The sequence below is a fragment of the Phalaenopsis equestris genome, unplaced genomic scaffold, assembly GCF_001263595.1.
Source record: "Phalaenopsis equestris unplaced genomic scaffold, ASM126359v1 Scaffold000224, whole genome shotgun sequence".
In the NCBI taxonomy this organism is placed as follows: domain Eukaryota; kingdom Viridiplantae; phylum Streptophyta; class Magnoliopsida; order Asparagales; family Orchidaceae; genus Phalaenopsis; species Phalaenopsis equestris.
Window position 1 is genome coordinate 2,175,307 of NW_018164666.1, and position 27,282 is coordinate 2,202,588.

At 38.2% G+C, this 27,282-nt stretch overlaps 1 protein-coding gene across 1 annotated transcript in view; it reads right to left on the bottom strand.

Annotated features, from left to right (window-relative positions):
• The window catches only part of LOC110023307 (probable ureidoglycolate hydrolase), a 46,773-nt gene extending 20,026 nt beyond the window's left edge, over positions 1-26,747 (bottom strand). The window contains exons 1-7 of the mRNA XM_020722633.1: positions 26,456-26,747; positions 26,135-26,220; positions 19,509-19,583; positions 18,355-18,483; positions 4,377-4,463; positions 3,962-4,164; positions 3,769-3,871 (exon numbers count right to left, since the gene is read on the bottom strand). Coding sequence (XP_020578292.1) covers positions 3,769-3,871; positions 3,962-4,164; positions 4,377-4,463; positions 18,355-18,483; positions 19,509-19,583; positions 26,135-26,220; positions 26,456-26,653 — 881 coding nt within the window. The 5' untranslated portion in view covers positions 26,654-26,747. The remainder of the gene's footprint in view (positions 1-3,768; positions 3,872-3,961; positions 4,165-4,376; positions 4,464-18,354; positions 18,484-19,508; positions 19,584-26,134; positions 26,221-26,455) is intronic.
• Between the last annotated feature and the right edge of the window lie 535 nt (positions 26,748-27,282).

Genomic DNA, 27,282 nt, shown 5'->3' on the forward strand with positions numbered 1-27,282 from the left:
GAAGGGGGCAACGATAGTGGATTACAACAACAGGTAACACGGAAGGAGTAGGCCACGATAAGGAGAACGGAAAGAGAAGGATGGACGGTAGCGGAGGGGAGTTGGCGGCACTGTGGAAGGTTGGGGGTAGAATGATGGAGGGCAATGGCAGCAAAGATGATGATTGGGAGAGCAGCGACGGGGACTTAAGAAGGATAACTATCTCCACAAGATCGAGTTACAATTGGAATGCCCCTCGAACTTTTGAAGAAGATCACCACCTTAGGTGAGTTACAGCTGGAGCACTCCTCGCCTTCGGATACAACCCTAGAAGGGAAAATAGTCCCGACGGCTAGATTGAACAAAAATCTAAAATTTGGAAGACAGAAACCAACCCTAACTAAAACAAACAACACCTATATACAATAAGGAATCGTAGATAGAATAGTAGGGAATAGAAATAGAAAGGTGATGTAAAAGGAATGAGGTAGAAAGGAAAGTGCTAGAAAAGGAGGCAAGGAATCAAATAGAAAAAATGGAGGAAGAAGGGGCAGTGACCCCAAGGCTGGCCGACCGGTCCAGCCTCCTTGTTGAACAAGGTTTCTGCCGACCCGGCCAAGGACCAATAAGCCCCATGTCAGTCTCTCGGGATTTAAGAAGCTTCGACTTTATGAGTCGAAGCATCAGGTTCTCTATTTTCAGTCCTAGCAACACCTGGATCTCATTGTCGACTGCATTCTCCCAAAGCATCAAAGGAGATTTCTCCACTTGCAAGCAAGCACCCACGTCGATCTGCTCGCCCAAGGGTCCACTACTGAACTAAACTGAGTCTGAGTGTCTTGTCTATGCTGCTAAATACTCCCGAAGTAATCTACGATCGGCTCAACCCAATTTGAAGTGAGGGTAGCCTAATGCTCTTTAAACGATGATGGTCATGGCGATATGATATCGACCATGGCATCCTAAAATGCTCTCGATCGTGATTGTCCTGTGTTTGGAGTATGTGTCTCAAAACTATCATCATCTGTTGTTACCAAAACTGATCCCACCAATGGAGGACTATGCGCTTCCCATCATTGGTGGAGGAATGTGTTTCTAAATTTGTCATGTTGAGTCCTCCAGTCACACAGCCACTGCCTCCCCAACAAAAGGTGGCAAACATCCACGGGGACCACGTCGCACCACATCTGGTCCTGCAACTGGCTCCCAATCAAAAACTCCAAGAAGCACCTCTTGTCAATGCTGACCCTATTTTCCTTCTTCAGTCATCAGATAATACGGATGGGAGTGTCTCTAAGTCATGAGGCCTAATTTCTCCAGCATCTGTGTATATGTCACATTCTTGATGCTTCCTCCATCGATGATGAGACTTCATATCTTTCCGCCGCACAACGGGTGTAGAAAATGTTGTGGCGAAGCCACTACAGATCATCATATCCTCGGTTTGTAGGACTCGTCCAACCACGAGTGTCTCTCCTTCATTTGGTGGCTCATGATACACCTCACCCTACTTTTTAGTTGTCTCCACGTTGTTAACCTTCTCCACGTCGCTCTGCTCAGTAAAAGGCAACTAATTTTGTCGAGCAACTGGAGGCGAAGTACCCATATCCATGGCATTTGAAGCATTGCCTAGCAAGGACTATAGCAAGCGTGCTACTCTTCTCAAACTTCTTCTCACCTGAGGTGACGAGATGTGCTTCTGCTGGTATCGCCAACTATGGATGGCTGCCTAACTGGTGATGGTTGCCTACTCTGTTTCTACCACCTTTTCACTTTCAATGCTAAAGTTTGGCATCTCCAAGTGAACAATAAGCTACATTTGTACCACGTTGCTAATCAGACCCCTAATGTAACGGGCTACAGTATGCTCCTCCAACTTGTTTTGCTCACATTTCATCTGTAAGTGGTCGAACTGAGCTGTGAACTTGACTGAAAGCTCCTGCAGTTGTAGGTAATGGAGCCTCATAAACATGTCCTATCGGTAATGATGTGGAAAGTACTTCTGCATTGTTTTTTTCATCTTCTCTCACTTTACAATCTTATTGACGTCTTTTGTTTTTCTCTATCGATGTAAGTTCTCCCACCACAAATAGGAGCTCTTTTTCAACTTGATAGCAGCTGATTTTACATGCTTATCCTCTGACACATTTTTATTTTCAAAGATTCGTTCAACAGATTATAGCCTATCAACAAGTTCATCGGGATCCATACCTCCCTCAAACTCTAATAGATCCACATTGATTTTGTAGTCTCTATGTCCCTTCAACCGATATCTCCTCTCTCGGCCTCCTCTGATATTGTATTACAAAAAGTTATGGCCTTTCATATTTATCACTAAAATCCTCCCTATAGAATGCGTTGAAATTTTTGTCCCTTTCTCATCTTCAACTTCCCTGTCATTATCGAGGGTAAGTCCCTCCAAGGTGTCATTCTGAATGTCCGTCAATCTCGGCGGAAGTCGGTGAATCTCTCGTTGTATCTCTTCCCCCTATAGGCTCGGGCATGTATCTCCTTGGTGGCGTGGCTAGGGTTAGGAATGGGAGGTGAAAGAGAGCAAAAAATTTGATTTTGGTATGCTGATTTTCAAAACTAGCAAATGAAAATTAATGTTAGGTAAAATTTTCACTATGATTTGGAGATAGGAAAGAAAACTTTCGGTAGAGGGGTAAGATTAACGCTATGAAACCATAAGATAGCACTAGGATTAGGCTAGCTCTGATATGAAATGATACCGAAGTTAACCCAAATCACAATAGAAATATAAATATTATTGTTGAATTTCAAATAGGATTAAAATGATGACTCATTACAAAACAGGAATTAAACGGTAACGAACATAAAATGACAACCTAGGGTGAGGGCGGCGGTGTTGAACGGTTACTAGACACTAGGTAGAGGGGTTGGTTGGAGGCTATGGGCACAGTAGAAGGCATGGAAGGGTTTGGCAGCAATTTTAGGATTTCAAAAGGAGGTAACGGCAGCGGGTGGGGTTGTTGTGAGGGATTTGAAGCCGCGACAAAAGGGTGGAGAGGGGAATTGCAGCGGGCCTTGGAGGGATGCAGGCAAAAGGGGGGCAACAGTAGTCGGCCACAACAGGGAGAACATGAAGGGAAGGTTGGGCGGCAGCATAGTGGAGTTAGAGGCCCTATGGAAGGCTGGGGGTAGGATGGTGGAGGGCGGTAGCAGGGATGATGATTGGGAGAGCAATGGAGAGAATTGGGGAAGGATAAATATCCCTGCAGAATCGAGTTATGGCTGGAACACCCCTCGAACCTTTAGAGAAGACCACCACCTCAGGCGAGTTACAGTCATAGCACATCTTCGCCTTCGGATACAGCCCTAAAAGGGAAAAGAACCACGACGGCTAACTTAGACAGAAATCTGAAACCTGGAAGACAAAAATTGACCCTAACCAAAACAAACAACACCTATATATAATGAGGAATAGTAGATAAAATAAATAGGAAATAGAAACAAAAAGGTGATGGAAAATGCAGGAGGCAAACAAGAAAAGTGCAAGAAAAGAAAGGTTAGACGAGGCAAGGAATCAAATAGAAAAAAAGCGAAAAAAAGGGGTGGTAACTCCCACCCCCAAGGTTGGTCGGCCAATCCAGCCTCCCTGCTAGAACGGGTTTCTGTAGACCCGGCCAGGGACCAATAAGCCCTGCGTCAGAATTACCTGCATTTTTAACCGTACGTAAAGTAACTATATGAACTATTACTTTATTAACTGGGCCAAAAGATGATCCATAAGTTTAACAAGAACTAATAGTATATCCAATTACCAACCTAGCTGGCATAAGAACAGCTCCAGCATGACCACCATTCCCTTCAAAATCAAGAGCCATACTTGCAGGAGCAGCAATTGCAGTGACAATGCCAATTGGAATGCCTAAATAGAATGATTAGTGAATAAAAAATAGAAGAAATAGTAGATGTATAAGGAAACCAATATATCAATCTGATTGACAAGAATTGCAACCTTCCTCTTCAAGAATCGGTCCTTGCTCTATGTGCAATTCTACAAAAGAAAAATAGTTATCTTTCTTCAGGAAAACGTTAGACAGATCTTCCTGATGTATTGCATACCCAGCAGATCGTGCAGCTTCAAGAAAAGAAATATTTTGCCCATCAACAACTTGCTTAAGAGCATTAGCTAGCTCTGCATTTCCTGCCAATAATCGGCTGCACATGCAAAGCACCACTGAAAATTTATCAAATAGATGCTACATCTGCGCCTTATGGAAAAAATTAACAAAACATATTAAGCTACTAAAGAAAGTGCAGTAAACGTTAATAAAAAATCAAGAAATTAATTAGTTCTGAATTGTTCGATTAAATTCTAAAAATTGCACAATTACAATCAATAATTATCACTAAAATGAGAAACGTCAAACCTTCCCAGGCAGCTTATTCCAAAACGTGTAGGCTCCTCAGACGTGAACATAATTACTTCCAACGATCTCTTAGGCTGAAATCCAGACCTGTCAAAGTCAATCTAAGTAAATATTACACTACAAAAACTCAGGCTAGGTATAGAATTATAATAAAATGCGTCAAAAAAAAGAGCTAGAAATACTGGGCAATAGCATAGTAAATTCAACAAGATTTAGTAAATCATGCATGCCAGTACCTTTTCTTTTCATCTCTTTTAGACTTGAAAATGTAATTTGGACTTTAAGTGCATCTATTGTATTTAAAATTTAGAAAGTAGCCAGAAAAGCCGCAATATTGCCCAATACAATAATTATATTTCACAGGAAAATTAAGATTTTCACGAAATCTCCTAATAAACACTTCCATCTCCAGTATATTAGCCCGATTGAATAAGACATGTCACATGGTATGCTTTAACAAGAAACATGAGCTCACTGCTAACCCCCTTGCATTTTGTTCAAGAGAAAAGAGTGTCTAAAGTCTGATTCAAGAAAGAACTCCTCCACTTATAATAAAAAAATAATCACAATGTGCCGTTGTACAACAAATGAACATACTCCACGAACTATATATACAGCATTAAACAGTTTGCTCAAGCGATACTTCATACGCTGATATCTTCCACAAGCTAAAGCATATGCATCAATTAGCTCCACTTTTTCATATAAACAGTAAAGCTGAATTACATTAAAATCTCTGGAAGATATATCTGTCAGCGACTCAGCTATACTAACCTCAAAACAGTAATAATTTTCTTTGGCAGTACCGCATCTTGAATGAAAACACAATCAACCCGAAATATGTTCTGTTTTCTCGTTAAAATGGGATTACAGGAAATATAGATGGCAACACGATTTCCAAGTTTAAAAGCATAAGTTGTGCAACGGACAAATCAAATAATCCCAGGACGGTCTTAAACCACATCATTTCAAATGAAGAAAGTGTCAAGACTCTGCATTATGCCTTAGAGCTTGATTTAGCCACCTGATGCAGGAGCGCATATTTCCTGAGTGACCGCGCCACTGACATGGGAGCTTCTGTTTCCTGCAAGACTGCGCCAGACGCAGTCCAGAGAGCTCAGTCTAGGCGTTTCAAGGGCCAACTAGCCCTCTTGATTGCTTGGGGTTTCCGCCCACCATATGGAGGTCACTCCTTAGTTACCCTAGTATTATATATGTTTTTTCCTCGTGTTTAGGGCAGTTTTTCAAGTTTTCTATCAGCCCCACCAACATCCAAGGTTTCTTCTTCTAGGGCTGTATCCGAAGGCGAGAAGATACCCCAACAATAACTCATCGTAAGTAGTGATCTTCTTTTAAAGGATTGAGTGTTGCTCCGGTTGTAGCTAGTTCTCGAAGGAGTATTTATCCTTTCCCAACTCCTATGCAACCTTTCCAACCGCCGTCACTGCCTTCCCCTCCCTCAATTCAATTCCTTTGCAGTCCCAACCCTCCAACTTTGAAGCCATCATGGTTCCTTCCCTCGCCTCGCTGTTTTGGCCACTATACATCCCTCCGTACTTGTTGCAGCCGCCTGGAACAGCAGCCAGCTCATTCAGCCCTAACCCTCACTCTTGCAGTCCCCTGACAGCACTCCCTTTACCGTCCCGCAGTCCACAACACTTCCACTTCACTGACCCTAGCTGTCCCAGCCCTCTACTTCACTGACCCTCGCTGTCCCAGCCCTCCACATCACCGCCGCTGCCATTTCACTCCTTTTGCTACGCTGCCAAAGCAATTCCAGCCCCTCATTTTGCTGACCCAGCAACCCACACCCCATTTCAGCCTCCTACTATCACTCTTTGACCACCTAGCCAATCCCCACCAACCATGGATTGAGCCCGAGTGTGTGCTTATATCTTGTTTGTTGTAATTTCTCTTTCAAGTGTGTTTGATTACAACTGCATATTATTTTCCCAATCGTGATTTGGATTAACTTTACTATCATTTGGTATCAAAACTAATATAACCCAGTCTCATCCTAGAGTTTCTAGCATTCACCAATACGTAACCACACCACCACACAAAAATCCTTCCCACTGCTGATTTTTCAAACCGGCCACTCAAAAAGTTTCTCTCTTAACCTACATCATCCCTATACACCATCTTCCACCTACTCAAATCTTAACCATGCCACCAAGAACACAATAGACGAAACCTGGTCAAGGGGAAATGCCACAATATCGTTTATGAGAAATTCGTAAAGAGATGTTCGGGAACATTTTATGAAGGATGTATGGCAGGAAATCCTATAAAAGCAACAGAGATTTGCCACCTCCGAGAGAAAGTAATCCGGAAGAGTCACCCGTAGCTACAAGAGTGACTTGCTAGATCGAAGGATTTGAGTAAATCTCTTTCACCATGCGGATTTAAGAGATGAAGAACCTATGCCCTGAAGATTTGACCTGAAATATCTGAGAAACCAGAATTTTGAGATAACAGTGGATTTGCCAAATTTTGATGTTCAATTGGATCAATACGAGTACATATGGTGGGACTTTTCTTTGAGTATCAGCACGTTCCATCTAACAAATGATGAAACTAGCCACCATCAAGTTAAAGAAAAGTGCATTCTTTTGATGGCAAAATTTGAAACATTTACGCCAGCATGAGGGAAAATATAAAATCAATACTTGGTCCCAGATGAAATGAGAGATGCGGCGCCAGTATCTATTAGTTCATTACGGATAGGATATGCAGACCCTAACTTCAAAAATAGAAATACAACATTATCGGACGATCACCACATTTTATAGGCAAAGTACAATTCTAGAATCTTACAAGAATAGTACACTTAGGGGAACATCCAAGTGATCCCAACCAGAGGCACTAGGTCAAAGTCGAGAACAGGTGGAACCGATCCGCATTCTCAAATCCATCCCAGCCAATAAGTGTTTCAAGTGTCATGAATTTGGGTATATTGAATCAAATTGCACAACCATGAGAATGATCTCTTTCACGAAACAGGGAGCATATGAAGATATAAACAGTGAACCAGGAGAAGATGAAAATTCTTGAGAGGATTCTCAACTTCTAGCCGACGACGAAGAGATGTCAGCGATTACTATTGAAACAAGGAGAAAGATTTCAGCTAAGTTAGCAGTAGTTATTCTAGAAGGTAGTGAGTCAGAGGTAATGAGCACACATTCAGAGTGTGAGATTGTGATGCCTTGAGCTACCGTTTTGCAGACGTTGAGAGAAGCATCAATAGGACTGACATCAAATGTCCATGAGTTTTTGAGCCGATATCAAATAAGAGAAATTTAGACTTTTCAAATAATAGGTTATTTCCTAAGTTTCCCCTATTAAGGAAGGTCCGGTATGTCTGAGATGATACTCCTTCGTGACACTTTTGAAAGCCCATTGGGAGTCATTTGGGTATCAATTTTCGCTCAACAGTATACTCAATGGCAAATGATCAGACATAAGGGATGGCTCGCACTGTTGGAAGTTGCCTTAAGAGCTTAGCAGGAAAGAAAACTTTTCAATGGGATCCAAATCCTTTCAGAGAAAACGGAGAAGAGAACTTTTCCTGAGTGGTTATGCTTCAGTGTGGCCCAGGTTGGCCGAGATATCATTCCGGAGTTGAATACATCTTATATACTTGTTTATCAGATACACTCAGACGAGTAAGAGGGGTGGAAGAAGCAAATTACAAATCTAGAGGCTCAAAAGTTTATAAAAATCTATGACGATATGCACCTTCAACTCTAATTGTGCCAGAAAAAGATTGATACTTATTCTACCATGATGTATTTTGGAATGACAACGCCTACAAGATTAACTTACAAGGATATTATGTCTTTTAGTTATCTTCAACGTGGTTGGTCTGACATCATACTATGAGGAGACAAAAACTTTGATGGATGAGATTAAATCTCTCCCAGCGTCGGGAGACTGACGCGGGAGTGTTTGTTTCCCGCATGACAGCACCATTAACACAGCAAAGTTTGTTTCCCGCGAGATTGTGCCAGACGAGGTCTGAACCTCTCAGTCAGGAAGATTCAGAGGCCCGTCAGCCCTCCTTTCAACTTGAGGTTGCCACACACCCTATGAAGGTCACTCCTTAGTTACCCTAATATTATATATGTTGTTTCTTCATGTTTTAGGACCTATTTCGTTTTGTCTATCAGGGTTGTTGCTGGCATCCATGTATACAGGTTTCCCCTTCTAAGGCCCAGTGCAAAGCACGACAGGGATGCAATTTCGGTCGTTTTACAGAACATAAAAAATCTAAGCTCCCAGGAGGGGTGAGGCAGCGCCCAAATCCGTGACTTCAACCTGAACGAGTGTAAAGGAGCACCAGCACTACGACACCAGGAGCGATTTGTATGCAGTTTGGGATTTAAGCCCTCACTTCACAAAAGATCATACTCTTGCAGTGTTTTTTTACGGGTGTACCAGATGTAGAGCGGCGTCTGTATCGAGAGCGTTGATTTCAACGAGTGTTTTCTCTTGTGAGATAAAGAGAGGAAGGAGCATGAATTGTTATAAGTTTTATTGTAGTAAAGAGTGGATCTGGGTGTTGTAATTCTGTATTATTCTCCTTTCATAGTGAAATTTTTAGTGTGGTGTGACTCCGTGATTTTTTTCTTAGTTTTAGGTTTTCTCACGTTAAATTTGCATTTTTTTTTTTTATTTTCTTATGTGCTTCTGTTCACTTTATTGTCTCGAATTAGTGAATTTTTTTGTGGTGAGATTTTTTGTTTTAAAGCGATCAAATCACAAGTTTTCATCCTAATAAGTGGTATCAGAGTGGGATTTTATAAAGACTTCTGATTCTAGTGAGAGTAATGTTCAAAGCAAAGTATAAGGTGGAGAAGTTAAATGGTTCAAACTTTACGTTTTGGAAAATACAAGTGAAAGATTTGTTGTATCAAAGAAATTGTATCTGTCACTAGAAGGAATCACCAAGAAGTTTGAATCGATGGCTCTAGAGGAATGGAAAGTGCTTGATCGAAGAGCCCTAGGTTTGATTCATCTTTGACTTTTTTTGTATGTTACTTTCAACAGTGAATGATAAAAATATGATGGATCTCATGCCAGCACAGAAAATAATGTTTGAGAAACCTTTTGCTTCGAGAAAGGTTTTTTTTTATGAATAGATTATTCAACATGAAGATGGTAGAAGAGAGTTCAACGGATGAACATTTGAATAATTTCAATGTTATGACAAACCAATTGTATTTTGTGGGAATCAAGTTCGATGACGGGATCAGGGAACTGCTAATTCTATGGCCACTGCCTTATAGCTGAGATGGACCGGTCACGGCGGTGAACAACTCTTCAGTTAATATGAAGTTGAGCATCAATAATATTGTGGGGTTGGTGCTAAATGAAAAGTTCACAAAAAGGCAACGAGCTATAAAACTTCAAGTTCTACATTAAATGTTGAGAACAGAAAAAGTAATCTAAACAGGAATACAGGCATAAACATATTCTATGTGAGGAAGAAAAAATGGCAGAGATGAATGTTGTAACAGCGGGAAAAAATGTCATTTCAAAAAGGAATGTACAGCTTCATGGAAAGCTGGTGATGAAAGTCATGTAGGAACATAGTTAAGCTAAACAATTCCACTGTTAACCTTTTCTGAGACAAAGTGTCGATCAATCTCTATGTATTTTGTTTTGACATGAAGCATAATATTTTAACTATATTAATAGATGTTTGGCAATCACTAAACATTTTAATTGTGTCTTTCATCTCAACCATAAGTTCTCTTAATATCCTTTGAATCGACATTATCACACAAATTCTTAGTACAAGAACACAGTATTCATATTATGCACTACTCTGAGAGTTACTTCTCCACGTGATAAGATTGCCACGGTCGTATGAGCAATATCCAATATTTGATTGTCAATCAGTTGCCTCTCCTGCCTAACTAGCACCTATGTATATCTCAATCTCATGGTTTTTATATCTTTTGAAAAGTAAACCATATCTAGGGGTCATTTTCAAGTATCTCAGAATTATGTTCATCGCTTCCAAATGATTCTCATTTAGATTATTCATGTGTTGGCTCACTACAGTGACTTAGTATGCAATATCAGAAATTGTGTGTGATAAGTACAGTAGTTTTCTCACAAGTTGTTGACATCTTCCTTCATCAACTGGATTGTTTAGTCTTTTGTTAGAATTCATGAGTGTGTCAATACGTTTATATCGAAGCATACTGATTTCACTTAATATGCCTAGGATGTACTTCCTTTAGACTATGACAATTCCCTACTTATACTGAGTCACCTTTATATGAAAAAATATCAAAGATTCCTGAGGCCCTTGATCTCAAATTATGATGCAAGCATCTTTTTCGTAGATAACTTTCTTTGAATCAACACCTGTCAAGATAATATCATCTACATATACTATAAGAATAGCAATTTTAATTATATATTTGGATTTAATAAACAGTGTATGATCAGCTTGACACTGATGAAATTTGTTCATAATCACAGTTTTAGCAAACCAGTCAAACCAAGTACAAGAAGATTGATTCAAGCCGACTAAGGACTTAGCAAGCAAACCAACCTGTTGTTCGACCTACTTTCCAAGTCTGAAAGTATAGTCATGTAGACTGCTTGTTGCATGTGTGTTCCTGCTCCTAACGCGGGATCGTGCCCTTATGGTTCATGACCTTTCAGTCCAAGCAAACTAGGGACCAACCGGTTTAGCTGACTACTTAGGGTTGTCGCCCACTTGATGGAGGGCACTTCTTATTTACCCTAGGTTTATAAGTATTTTGTTTGTGTGTTTGAGATCAATTTTTTCGTCTTTTTCGTCAGAACAGTCGTCGGCATCCAAAGTTTTCATTCTGGGGATGTATCTAACAGCAAATGATTCTCCAGTTGCATCTCATCCGAGATGGTGATTATTCTAGGCCTTCCCACTCCTCTGGAACTCTTCCTTCGCCTTCGTCGCCGCAACCGCATATTTGTTGCAAGCCACCAAAAAACAACCACATTACTGTTTTATTGTAGTTTTACACCACCTCTCCTCCCATCTAAATCTACGTTGCCTTCTTGCCAACCCATCTCCTCATAATCGTCAACCCGTGGACAGTCTGCTTGCTAACTTTCTGTGATTCCAACCCTCTTTATTGTTGTCATCCCAACACCCTCCTCCCCTCCTATCATTCTCCTACCACGTTATCGCAGCAACATAAACCCCTCTTTGTGTTGTCTACCACAGTTCAGCCATCCCAGCACCTTCCTCTAGCCTTTTCACCTATCATGCATCATTGTCGCAGCCTTGCAACTCCGCTGCCTTGTTGCGCTATCGCTATCCAACCATCCTACAACACTGCCACAGCCATGGCATTCCCCTTTTGTTGTCGCCGCACTATCCCACTCTATAACCATCATTTGCCACCTCTTAGAAGGCCCAAATCTTTGTCGATCAACCCCACCCCCACCCCACCAAAATCCAACTAGCCCTAGCTTGGATTTGTTTGCAGTTTGAACTTTGTGTGAGTCGGTTGTAATTTCCTATTTTAATTCAGCAATAATATTGATTTCCCGGTTGTTGTTTGGGTTAACTCTGGTATTATGTGGTAGCTAGTATAGTCATAATTCTATCCTAGGGTTCCTAGCATCCACCACTCCCCAACCCTACCTTCACCTTTTTTTTCCATCCAACACTACATCACCCCTACACACCTCCTTCAACCTACCCACCCCAAACCCTAATCATGTCTTCGCGAAGGCAATTGCCAGAACTTGATCAAAATTTTACCATGGAAGAGTTACAGCGACAGCTCAGCCGAGAGTTACAACGGTCTAATGACATCAAGGAAAGAAACCATGGAGAGGGCATTGGCAAGCATGGTAGCGAAATCCAAAAAGGAGTGAGGGAGGAATAATTGAATCCCTTCCATAGGGATGATTGCAACTGAAAATAAAACAGACCATGATGCTTTGGAATACAGTATCAAGGGAGGTTGAAGGATGAAGCGTCTATTAGAGGATACATAAATGAAGTGTCTCTTCGAGAGTACTGAGATGAAGTGTTCGTTGAAGAATACAAAGACTCAGAAGTGAAAGTGAACCTACTAAATCTCAAGAGGAAAATAAATCTGGATGATTCAAAGAATGGATGCAGATTGTCGAGAGAGTCTTTGAATACAAGGAGGTGTCAGATGACTCGAAAGTGAAACTAGTTACTATAAAGCTAAAGAAGAGCTCCCCATTGTGCTTGGAGAACCTGAAAAGGGAGAGAAATAGAGATGAATAGAACAAGATTACTACCTGGGAGTAGATAAAGAGAGAGTTGCGGCGGCAGTACCAATTCCTATAATACTTTCATTATCTTTTCTTGAGGCTTCACTATCTACAGCAGAGGGACCTATCAATAAAAGAGTAAATATCAAAAATCATGCATCTTAAGTTAAAATATGATCTGATGGAGCCAGAGAGGCACACGATAGTCCAGTAGTTGGGAGGTTTGAAGTTTGTCATCGGTAATGTGGTACAACTACAACATTACTGGTCTTTGGGTGATGTATAGACCTTGGCACTGAAAGTGGAAAGACAGCAAAAGCAGAGCAGACACTCATAGCCCTTCAGATAGCCACCCATAATTGTAGACATCAGCAGGAGAAAACTAGTCAGGAGAAAGATATAGCCACTCGAAGTGAAAAGAAGCTTGAGAGGAGTAGCATGCCCACTACAGTCCCAGCCAGAGATGATTTCAGATGTTATGGATTTAGGCGCATCGCCTTCAGATGCCTGACGAGCCAAGTTGCATCCTTCACCAAACAGGGTGTTGTGGAGGAAGTGAGATGAATAGGCAGTATAAGAATGGGTGAGAAGTACTAGCTTCCACTAGAAGAGGGGGAGATTCTAGTGGTTTGACGGATTCAGACTAAGACTACGAGGGAGAAATAGTGGTTTCACCACAACATATTTTACACTTGTTGCACTGTGAAAGGAAAGATATGCAGTCTTATCATCGAAGGAAAGAGTACCAAAAATGTGACATCTACACATATGGTGGACAACTTGAGTCTCACGACTCAAAAACCCTCTCAATCGTATTTCCTAACGTGGTCGAGCAAAAAGAGCAGAGTCAACATTGGCAGGAACTACCTCATTGAGTTTTTGATTGGGAGTTAGCTGAAAGATCGGGTTTGGTGCGACATGGTGCCCATAGATGCCTCCCACCTATTGTTGGAGAGTTTATCGTAGCTTGATAAACAGTCTCAACATGACGGGTTCAAGAACACCTGCTCCTTTACTAAATATGTTAAGCACAAAATCTTCTATCTTATGTAGAGTAGGAGAGCATAGATGTCCTCGCTAGCAGAGAAACGTCAGGATCAGGTTTGGTGATGATTGAAGCTAGCGAGATAGATGAGCCGATTTCAGACATAAGGCATGGCCACCACTGTCGGGGGAGCTTTAAGCTGCCCTCACTTCTGATCGGGTTGAACCAACCTTGGTTTCCTTTTGGAAGAGTAAGCATAATAAACTTAGATTGAAATCCATGTTCAGCTCCACAATATACCCCCAAAAGGTTAGCCTATTTGGATGTTTGCTCGTAAGTATGGAAAGCTCCTCGGGTGTATTGAGAGCCAGTGCAACCAACAATGAGATCCATGTGCTCATATTGATGCAATTGAAGAACATTCCATATTGGGAGGTTACAACAACTCTATAGCCTTCAACGTGTTCAGAAGCTTCGACCAATGAGGTTGAAGTTCCCCCAATCCTGGGAAACTGATACAGGAGTGGCCCCGTTCTTGAAGCAGGAGGGTCACGGGATCTCGCCTTTGCAGCCTGGACCTTTCGATCCAAGCAAACTATTAACTAACTAGTCCAGCTGACTACTTAAGGTTGCCGCCCACTTAATGGGGGTCGCTTCTTAGTTACCTTGGGTCAATAAGTAGGTTTTTTTCGTGTCTGAGATTAGCTTTTTCATGTTTTTTGTCAGGACAGTCATTGATGTCCAGGTTTTCCTTTCTAGGTTCTAACTGACAACGAGTGGTGCTCCGGTTGTTTCTTGTATGAGGTGGTGATAATCCTCGACCTACCCACTCCTCTGCAACCCTCCTTCTGCTGCCACTATAATCATATTTGCTGCAGCCACCAGACACTTTACTACTTTCCTGCAGTTATCTTTCGCTTCCCCTCCCCTCCACATTGTTGTCCCTTTCCGCCAACCTTCTTCTTGTTGTCATCATCCCAAGGACAGCCCGCTCGTTTCCTTTCTGCGTTTCTAGCCCTCCTTATTATTGTCATTGTTGTCCCAAACATCCCAACAACCTCCTCCTCTCAGCTTCCTACCTCATTGTCGCAACCCTTTAAACCCCTTTTAGCCATCCTGACACCTTCTTCCAACCTTTTCAGCCATCTTGCATCACTGTCGCGCCCTGCAATTTCGTTGCCTTGTTGTGCTACCGCTGTGCAGATTGACAACCATCCTATATCGCCGTCACAGCCCACTGCATTCCTCTTTTGTTGTCGCCCCACTATCACAATCTCTATCAACCCTTTGCAACCTCTTAGAAGGCCCAAATCTTCGTCGATCACCACCACCAACCCTCTGGATCTAGCCCTAGCTTGGGTCTGTGTTTTTAATTGTTGCAATTTCAAATTTTTGTGAGTCAATTATAATTTCCTGATGAAGGTCACCATTCAAGAAGACATTTTTGACATCAAGCCGGAATAAAAGTCAATCTTGTTTTACTGCAAAAGAGATAAATCTCGAATCGTATTAAGTTTGACAATAGTTGCAGATGTTTCCTGATGGTTAAATCTGTATGACAACCTGAATCCCATGGTAACAAGTCTGATTTTGAATCTCTCTACACTTCTATCTCCTTTGTATTTGACTGTGAATATCTATTTGCACCCTATAGGATTTGTTCCATGTGGTAATTCTATAAGTGTCCATGTATTATTCGTTTTCATAGCCCGACATGTTGGAACCTTTAGAGCCACTTGGATAGAGTTTGGAACATGCATGCTATCAAGGTTTGTTATAAAAGGTTGTAGAAGACAACAACTTTCCATGGTTACATATCTTTTAATTGGATGACCAATGCACCTCGGATATCTCTTTTGTGTGCAATTGGTTTATTGAAGTCATCAACCATCGGTGCAAACGAGTCATGAGTTGAGGAATCCATATCACTGTTATTATCAGAAAGATTTGGTTCTAGATCTTGACAGTCCTGAGTCTGCATAGTGTCTTCTACATGTTCAACGATTCTTCTGGTGTAGACAAAATTCATGATCGTTGGTGTCATGTTGAGGTGAACTGGAGACAATTGGGACTGTTTCAGTGGCAGAGTTTGGTTCTTGAAGTGAAGCTAGTAGAGGTTGAGTAGTGACAAGTGGAGCTAGTTGAGAGACATAATTTGATTTAGAAATAAGAATTGGTTGGAGTATCTTGGATAAAATCTCAAATATGATATTCCTTTGTGTTCTCCCCTTGAATTTTAGATTTGGGAAATAATATTGCTTTTAATGAATGTGACACCTATAGGGTTGTATATTTTCTAGTGATTGGAGAGCAGCGTTTGTACCATTTTTTATTGAATGAGTAACTGAGAGATTTCAAATCAAATTTAGTATGGTGTTGTTGATCAATGTGAACAATGAAAGAACAACAAAAAAATTTCAATGAGTTAGAAGACACAGTGGATATCCGCACAGGATTTCATGAGAACATTGCAGGGAATTTAAAATTTTAGGACTCAATTGGGCATCCTATTAATGAGGTATGATGTTGCTTTCAGAATGCATCTCTCTCTCTCTCTCTCTCTCTCTCTCTCTCTCTCTCTATATATATATATATATATATATATATATATGTAGGCACATGATTAAATAAAATAATGGCACAAGTCACCTTAAGTAAGTTTAATTTTCCTTTCCGCGACCTCATTTTGTTCAGGAGTATCCACACAAATAACTTATATGGATAATACCATGCTTGAAAAGATAAGAACTAACAATGGAATAAAAGTATTCCTTAGCATTATCAATTTTAAGAATTTGAATTTTGCTTTGGAATTGAATAAAAATCATGTAATAAATAAATTGAAACATGGTGGTTGTTTCAGGCTTTTCTTTCATAAAGAATATTTATGTTGTTCTTGTGTGGTCATATATGAATGATACAAACCATTGTGCCTCATATATATTGTTTACTTGTAAGTGTCTTGGATATCACTGTGAATAACAAAAAAATGAAGTAAAGGATTGTATTGTAATTTCGAATAAACATGGTCGATATGTTATACAATTTGACAAGTTTCACATTGATAAAGATTAGATTTTTTAGTGATAAATAAATACTAGAACATCTTTTTCATGCAAGCAAAATTTGGATGACCAAGACGATAATGACTCGACATGACTTGACTTCCAATTTCAACAAAATTTGAGCTGGACTCAAAAATACAACTTGACGAGTGATATTGCTTATTGACGAATTTATTTTCTTTGAGCAAGTATAAACCATCATAGTACCATGCATCTTAATATTGTCAATCGCCTTCCCTACAATAATTGAAATAAAATTTAGTAGAGGAGAAGATCCTTTGTCAATCATTGTAGGGAAGGCGATTTGACTTTCCTAGTCATCTTAATGTTGTCTAACTATTACTAAAAATTTTTGGCGGTGACGCAATTTACTTCCTAGTAAACGGAATGAATTCTGAAAAATTGTTAAAAAATATGATAGGGATTGAAGAAGCGAACAAGGAACAAAATGTGAGTTCTGATGAAGATGATTGTGAGGTCATGCTATGTTTGACCATGATAAGATTGTGAAGCTCAAATAGAGAAACTCTGCTGCTCAAAAGGAAACAATAGAAGGATCCTAGTTCGACTACTCACGAGCGAACAGGAACGGGAGGAAGGAGGTCCCTTAGTTTGGTTGCTTAATTGGACGAGCGAACGGGAACTGAGAGAGAATTGGTAAGTCGGTGACACGAGAGGATGACAAGGAAAGTCAAACCGATCACAAGCTGATCGATCATTGATTTAGCGATCAAAAGGAAGAAACAATCTTTAGAAGAAATTATCTGTGAAAATCAAACAGTTTAAATGATCTATATAATTTGATCGCATGAGCCGAATCATAGTTCAGCGATTTGTTCAAACAGAGAGGACGAGCGTCCCAAACGGAGAGAAAAATCGGTGTTATTGGATATGTCGAAGATAGCATCATTGGAAGCAATGTGAGAACGAATTGACAAAGTTATAACAATCTCGTGTGCACGTGAGGAGATGAACGAAGGGATATTGTGATCCTGTCAGATTTATTTGAATTGGTTGAACAAAAGATACCAACAATGGCGTACTTCCTGCCCCTCAGTACAATTACTCGATTCTAGGATCGAAACGATAGATGTTTTCATTTTGTACGTCGCAGATAAGGGAGGTTGGTTCCAAACGATAAATAGAGACATTGGATACGCAAAGACGAGTCGAGATACAAAGAATGCCTCGGCTTTTACCTCGATGAGTCAGAGAGAGGTAGAGATGAGCAGCAGCTAGAAAATAGGGTTGCGGCCCTGAATAGGAACGAATTGGGTTGGTGGCTTTAATACCATATTGAAATTCCTAAAAGAATTTTATTTCTCGTTAACCCTCATGCATTACACATTGCTGCATATATATAATAATGAAAGGAAACCAAGTAGAAATCCCTCCAAAATAAAGAAAAAAAAAACTGAAAAAGAAAATATCTAATAAAAATACACAATTAGTGAAATATATTCTTAACAAAGGAAATAAGTTCCTAATGTGGATTGGCACTTTCCAATACAAAGTGTTCTATAAAATAGACTTTCAAACTAAAGAAAACAAATTTGCAGAAACTAATTTTTGATTGTTTTAGTTATAAGAAACAGTTGCCCATTAATCAATATTAAGGTGAACTAAAAGCATCACAAATTCAATTATGAATTGGGACTAGCAAACTGCGAACCTTTTTAGTACATTAATTGCTTCTATTGCACCCAATACACCAATGACACCATCATATTTTCCTGAATAAGGAATTGCATCAATATGAGAACCAGTAGCGACTGCTGAAAGTACAGCCTCGGTACCCTCCCTGCAAAAATAATATGAAACAAAAAGTTTTCTGAACTAGTAATGCTTGACTAGATTTACTATCCTTAAGCAAATTACATATCCCACAAAAAATAAAATGAACATCTTCAGAATAAAATGTGTGTGCGTTTTATATAAATTAGATTGCAGTAAGAAACAATACCACAAACCTCCTTAGGTATGCATGCACACATTCATCGAAAACATAAATGCCTTGTGTCAAAACAATAGATAGAAAAAATGAGTTACAGTTTGCAAATACGTGCTAACGAAAGGAAAGGCTTTCAGGGAGAACAATAACGATAAAAGTTTCCTTCTGACGCACTCAATTTTGTTAGTGACACACATTTATATCTCTACAAGCCGGACTATGAACAAGCTTTGTAAAGTTAACATCGCTGTAAAAATCAAACCCCTCCAGAGAGTTTCTGGGTGCCATGGCCTACTAGATTAAGACTTCTAAGTAGACATTCCACGATCTGAAATTGAAGAACAAAAGTGAAAACATAGATTAAAGCATCAAGTAGGAACCATAAACTATGTTTTACAGAAAGAAAAGACTACAGAAAAAAAAAAATAACGTCAATTTTCAGGTGGATATAATCCAAAACTATCAATGCTGTATCATATTTATAATGGCTGGCAGTAATTATGTTAATACGCATTTTAAATCAAAATGATAGTTTGGAACTCATGTAGATTAGCCATACAAATCTTCCATTTACCAATTGGCAAGTGACTGTTCCTAACTATTCACTAATATACAGACCATGATGGCACCAATAAGTGGCAGCATTAATGTATTGGGCCTCCATTAATAAAAAAACTTGGCACCATCTTGAAATGCAAAGCGCTTCTTTCCAAGAAGGATAAAACTAAAATCTTCCAACAATAAGAAAAGGTGTGGCTCATTGTAGAAGACAGCAAGCAACATCTATTGAAGACAAATAATTTGGTGTAAAAATTATTTAACTTGTAATAACACCTATATTATTGACCGCACAAAAACAATTATTCCAAACTCACCATCGGCCAAATATATTGCCAACCATATCCTCACGAACTAACAATCCAGCTTGTTCCATAAGGCTTTTGACATGCCTGGATATGAAGTACAAGATAAAAGTTTTGGGATAGTAAGAAAAGAACTATAAGTACACTGCAAAAAAATAAAAAGGCAGCAAGCATGCCATTAGCATGAGCGGTGGAATTACGTGAACAAAAAATAAATGTGATTTATTTAATAATTCCACGTAAAAATAACCAAAAGTACGCCTAAAATTAACAAATGGTAGTATAAAATCTTTAAGGCAATCATTTTTCCAACTTGTGCAAACTCCTAAATTTCTGGTGTAAGCAAAAATAAATTAAAAGAATAGGTTGCTCTTTATTAGCATAAATCATTCCGTAAAAGACATGCTTGTCTTCATAGCTTAATTTATCATCATAAAAGCAAAATTGGCTTTCAAGAACCAATTTTTTGTTCCCAACAAATGCCTCATATATTAATTAGTGCTTCTTATTGCAAGTGTGCCATTTTTATGCCCGCCATCAACATCATTTTTTTAATATAAAATGATGTCACACAAAGTTACGCAGATCAAGAGAAATGTTTAAATGGAGATACCCTTCGTTTATTTCTATGTATAATAGAAATTCCATAAAAAATTATTGTCTTAAACAATGCTTTCTTAGAGATGAATACGTCAAACTCAGGAAGCTTTAGAGGAGAAATAGGGGCTTTTAGAAAGACTTGTAGATTCATCTACCAAGTTGGTGGCCTTTCAAATTCATGGATAAGGAAAAGCATCAAATTTAGTGCAATTAGGAGGCAAGAAAAGAATAAGAGAATGGCCAAACACGGAGAAATAAAACTGATGCAAGAATCCATAAAAAACAAGTTTATTTTGCCCGCATGTTAATCCTGGCTTACGTTGGCTAGAAAAATTTAGTTGGATGATAAAACTTGCCAGTTGACTGCTTTAAAAACCAATCTCCAAAATTAGAAAATTTGCAACATCAACAAAGAATGCAAATCCATACGGCGGCAAGAAATTGTACTTATTTCAAGAATATCTCTTAAGCGAGTGAATATTGTTCAAATAGAATTGGCTTAAAAGTCACATTTGTAAAATTATTGGGGAGCATAATTTCCACCAGCATGAACTCATACTAACAAAAACTTCCACCCTCATTGCTACCTCTTTCGCAGCCACCTCATTGATCTATGGAATCCATACTTCGTACTCAACAATTATTTTATAGTTATTATCAAATCTACTCTTTAATCTATAGATTATTGTAAACTAATAATTATTTCTTGATTTTATAAATTTTCTATTAGAAAACCTGCTAAAATTGTATAAAAACTAAACCAGTATTCTAATAAAATATTCAACCAATTCTCTCCAATTCTTGTCATGCTATCAGTGTTTTAGGCTTTTATTTCATTTTATTTTCATTATTGTATCCTTCATCACCTCATTACCACAATCTTGCACCTTCATTGTTGCATTACCATAAAATTACAGCCTTTCTTGCTGCCTTACTACAAGTTTGCAACCTCCATTTCAGCGCTTCTTTTCTGTTTACTATTTTCTATAACTATAACCTCCATCATAGAATTGCCACAAATTGATCCCATTGATACAAACTTCATCGTTGCATTACCTCAATTCTTCGCTATTAATTCCTGTGAACAAACCAACAGTTTCCTTCTCCATGGACAAGAATAATATACCCATGTACCTATGGTCTCAAGTTCTCTAACCAAGCAATCTAAATCAACTGAAGAGTTACCAAAAATAAATTCAACATATGAGCTGAATGAAAAAATAAATCAAAAAAAAAAAAAAAAAAAAAAAAAAAAAAAAGAAAAAAAGGAATTGGTTCTCAATTTCTTAAATAAAAAAGAAAATTATACCATTTACAAGAAATAAAAAAGACAAAAAAGCATTTTATAACAAATAAAAATCATATGCAACAAGTGAATAACATGCCGATATCATCACCAAAGGATAATTCTAGGAAATATTTAAAAATTATCAGGCAAGTTTGAAATGGATGACACATATTTATGCAATTGAGGGTAGTACAGAATGCCTGCATAATTTCCAACAATTTAAGACCCACTTATGCCCACTTTCCTTCCTCTTTCTTTGCCATCTTTCTGATCAATGGAATTACTACATCCTACTAATCAATCTGTGGAATACTGCAATTATTCTGTCTACTTACAAATCAGTGTACTTCATAACAATTATTCCCTGATTTTAATGTATTTCCGATTAGAACTCTACTTGGATTATATAAAAACTATACCTATATCAGAATGAAAACTTAACGAAGTCTCTCAAATTTTATCATAACCTATAATCTAAGATATAACAAATTAAGAGTGGATAGACATAGAACAACAGTTTATAACAAGGCAAAGTAAATGAGGTTAAGTGTGCTAAGAGGTTGAATGTCGATAGGTATTTAGCTCAAAGCTTAATAAAGCAATTTTGACCTCCCAAAAAATTCCATTGCACGCTGGATAGGTGATGTATATTTATAAGCACTTATAAGGGATAGCAAACTATCTTTTTCTCACACTCGTTAAGTTGCTCAACTCATCAAAAATTATTGCCATTACATTACCAACTACCATATAGTACAAAGTTATAATTGTCAAGTAAATGCAACAGATTATCCCATTGATAATTACCCCTGCTAGCCAAAATGACTACATCAACTGTCATTCGGATTAAAAGGCATCCCACAAAGCCATCTACGAAGTCCACGACATGATATAAAGCAATAAAGCCAACTAGTGTGTCAATGTATAGAAAAGAGTAACCATCATTTGGGCTAATTTAGTAGATGCTAGTGAAGCCAATGCTCATCCCCACTTGTAAATACTCTTCTATAGTATGATAACATTGGAGATCCATTTGGGACACTAAACCTTCAAAATGAACCACTTGAAATAGCCTCTAAACCGCCTTCAAAATGAACCACTTGAAATAGACTCTAAACCATTTCTTGAATGGGTTCTACTAGTTGGGTGGCTACACTACGCTTTTGTTGCTTGATCATCTTGATCTCTTCATGAATATTCAGGTGATGGCAGTCAATAATGGCATTAATTCCTAGCATGAAGATGTCTCAATCGTTTGTGAGTTCAAGTAGCATCACCACAAAATCACCTTCCATGCAGCTCTTGGTCTTGACCATCCAAGTCTTCTCCCCTAAATGAAATGAACCTTCCAATTCCTTCATCAACTTCTAGTCACTTATTTTTAGGAACTAGTCATTTATAGATTAAATTACCTTCAAATAGTTTCTACTAAACTATTATAGATTGGTGTGAAATGTAAATAGTTGAGGTCTTACTCAACACTAAACCACTAAGTGGTATTTTGCACTGCATCTAAATAGGAATTCAATAATAATCAATCAACTATGGTAATATAAGTTATTGGTTTCAGGTTCATGAGAGTATATATCATTCAAGTGTACATTGCTAATTCGTTGCCCCGTATTTTGTGAGAATGCAATAAAAACAATAGCTTCACAGCTAGAACCAGCAAAGCCATACATAGGTTCCTTTTCAACCTTAGTCACTTGTATTTTATAGAATACCTGCAAGGTGTTAGCCAAACCTTCCATCCCAACCAAGAAAGCTGCATCCTAACAATTATAATAAAACCTCCACCATAATTGCATCACTATAACCAAGAAAAATATATTAGAACGATGGAGTAAGTACTTGAATAAGAAGACCTATATTAACTCAAACCTCCCAAAAATGAGGTCAATCTAACAAATATTTCATCCTTAAGGGCCTTAAACAATAAAAGTGATGCTGCAATCCTTAAAGGGTAGTCTTGAGAGATGCCAGGAGAATGGATCTAGAAGCAAAACTAGTGTCGATAGGGGATGCCAAAAAAGGTTCTTATACTGAATGAAAATTAGATACTCCTTCAATTTACATGTTCATAATAATCCTTATGCAAGTTCTTCAATAAATAACATTAATAATTATCATGTCCATGGTTGATGATACTCAAATTATTGGGCTTTATCTCATCCTTCGCTTGCCTCTTGAATGTAGCTCCAATAGAGGGTTTCTTCTTAAAAAAGCTTTATTCTTAATAAGCACTACTATGGTTCTTTAAGGTTTGTCAAAGGAGGGTGTGCTTGGAGTTCTTTTTTATGCAAAGATGGACTTATCCTTGAGCAGAGGGTAAGAAGGCGGAAAAGATGATTGACTTCGTGAAGCTTCTCTAGAGTAATCATCCCGTAAGGCTCGTCTCTTTGAATCAAGTATTTAGCGGCCATCTAGTAAAAATTTGATACTTGTTGGCAATATCCAAAATCCAACGAGTATCAAATTTTGGCTAAAGAATCCAAACATTTTTGGCAAGAGAATGTTTAAAACCTTCCAATCACACCTACGTCAAACTAACATGCATAATTGTCGATTGGATGTGATGGATCTCCAGTATATCTTTATTGAATCTTTAAATGAAGATTTTGTCGGGTTTTTTTTGCCTTCTATTATATAGTGATATATTGCATAGTGGTGTGTTACCAATTGATGCCTATATGTTAAAATCATATTTTATTTGTTACCAAAAGTGTTGGACGAGTTGAAATTAAAAAAAAAAGTTCCATTGATTTCATTTGGTTGGTGGAACCAAAGAGGGGATAATGATGACTCTTGTAGGAATAGATAAAATGGAATTTTGCTCATAAATCCTCTCTTATATATATATATATATACTATATGGAAGCTACCCTTGTCCAAATTCAGTGGTATACCCATTCATCTTATGTCAATTTAAATCATGTTTTTTACACTAAATTAAATACCACTATGAATCACATATAAATATAATATAATCTACTAATCTTCACTTGTATATAGTTGATTAAAATTTAAATTACATCACACAAAAAGTTTGTGGGAAGGCTAAAGTCCATCATTTTGTAAGCTGTATAAGAAAATAATTTTAGAAAATAGTTTTCTTAACTTGCATACAATTAAACTTTTATGAACTATTTAAGAATGTAAAAGAATACAATAGAAAGCATACAAAATGGAAGCAATGTGTTGAAGGATAAGTTCTCACCCTGCTTTAAATGGAGAAAGTTTAATGACCTCATTTATGGGGTTCAAAGCATGAAATTGGGCAACCATTTGATGATAAAATTCAACTAAGGAGTCGATGTTACCAGGCATAACTAGATGAAACACTATAAAGCAGCATCCTTCAGGGCATTCAAGAGTACCGAACAGAGAGTAGCATAGAAGCATTGTGAAAGGACATAGAGGCCTCTAACCTAGAAAAATGGACAAGAAGGTTGGTGTTGCCTAAGATACTTTCCAAGTAAGGCCTGTTTTATTTAAAGGGATGCACTTCGCACAAGGTCTAAAATTGAAGATGGCAAAACCCAGCCCCTATGTGAAGCAGGTAATCCCTCCAAGCTCTTCGAGTAGAGAAATGCTGAAATAGCGACAATCATCAAAGGAGCCATTCAAGCTCCACAGAAGTCCAAAGTTGATACTCATGAAATGAGGATGAGCCAAAGGAGGCACTTGCGCTGCGTTAGAAATATAGTTTACCTCCAACAGTAAGCCTAAAAATTGTAGCCACGTGATAAGTTCTATAGCATCTAAACATAGTGCTTCCTCATCAACCACATATGGTCCATTGTAGAATATTGCCAAAACTTATCCTTCATTATTATCATCATTATCAATGAGTCCCTTCACATAAGGATTATAAGTCCATACTCGTCACACTAAATAACATTAGAACTAGAATAAACTCATAAGATCAAAATGTTGGATTTCTTAATGGTTGAATTGCATCAAGATTGAGACAAAAAAGAATAAGAGAAATAAAAAATAGATACTTTGAAGGAATGGATGGTGGAAAATATAGGACAAGGAAGAAGAAAATTAAGCCGAACCGACAAGAAACAATTGGGATGTTTACAAGAGTTTATGTGGGTCAGATACCTACTCAAAAAGGTATATAGTTCATGGTTTGTTCTAGATCCCCTGAGGTAAAAAGTATCCATTTATAGAATACTGAAGAATAGTTGATTTATACTTTTTTGAAAATTCCATCTCAATAGAAATGATTTTGATTGCATTGCCATGATCCTACAAGTAATTGTAGTTATAATATCCGGGTAAAATCCATATCCTTTTTCATCTAGTTCGGTTCAATGTTAACTAAATATTATGACTAAATAAGCATAGACTAAACATGCAAGAATCACCAACAACAATCAAAGGCAATTGTCCTTTACTATCGGCTAATTATAACGATGAAGAATCATCATGTAAGTCAATGTAATCATTAGTGTTTAGTTTGAAAACTAATGTTGCTATTTTTATAACCCAAATAAGTTCATCCTTGTCATATGTATAAGATAACATGTTCAAGCTCTGATAAGGGCAAATTGTATAAATTAATTAACTAATTAAAAATAGACAATTTCCTATAATAATCTAACCCCAAGGTCTCCATCATTTAATCAAAACCTATTCACCACGAAAACAATTAACTTTGAATACATGAACAACTAAACCAACTAATCAGAGTTCACTGCCTGAAACAATAATTCGATGCATGGTTCATCTTTGTAACTACCTCCGAGCTAATATATCCTTCTGACTGTACAGAATGCGAGTCACGGCAGGAGCTGGAGCATCGGAGAAGGACGATAACTCATCAATCTGCATTATTAAAGCAGAAAAAATATCAATATAATCGGGATATGGAACCCTAAATACATCAAAGAGGAAGCAGAAACAAATTATTTAATTGAACACTTCAATCTGCATTATTAACATCGAATCAACGTAATCCAGTAACAAAACCCTGAAAACATAACGATAACCCCGAAGAAATCGCCAAACGATTAACGTAGCGGATTGAAGAAAGCTTAACAATTCCCCTTTCTCTTCCTACCTGCCTCTGCAAGCCATGGATGTCAACTGACAGCAAAGATGGGGACATAGAGTATTGGGGATGAGGTGAATTGGCTGGATAACCAGAGAACTCCTCCATGGTCTTCCTTGCTTGCTCCTCATGGTTCGCATGGGACAGAGATGCGACCAGGAGGACTGAGAACGGGAGTACGAAGAGCTGCGAGAGTATCGTTTCCATCGTCGCGTCCACAGTGAAGCAGAGTTCTCCAAGAGTTTTGAAAAGTGATATATGCGTCCGATCAATGCCAGGGTTTACATTCTAAATGGATCACGAAGGAGCATTTACATACATAGTTGCATACCCCAATTCTCATGTATTTACAAATCTAACCCCTAAACTTTGTCTCTTGCCCAAATATTATCATTTTAACTTTAAAGTTAAAATAGCAAAATATACAATTTCATACAGATAAGAAATTGAAGTTTTGGTGTCACATATATAAACACATAAAAATTAAGTAATATGTATGTAAATTTTTCATATATATTGTATATCGGAAATATACTAACATGAATCTCAAAGAGATATAAAAATACAACTAAGAAGGTCCCATCAGTAGAAGACCAGAAGGTTTGTTTAGCCAACCAGACGTAGTAGACCAAACCAAAGCCAAAGTCAAAGCTGATCAGACGCAGTCATCCGAACTAAACCCCGTAAGACGAAAGATGTTGAGATGGTTCAAGCCCCAACCTGATGAAAGAGTCAACTCCGCGATGCCATTAGTCATCCCACGAGCACCTAAGAAGCTCTTATCAGGGAACGAGAAATACTCATGTCAAAAGACATCAAAATCATCCCTCTAGCTT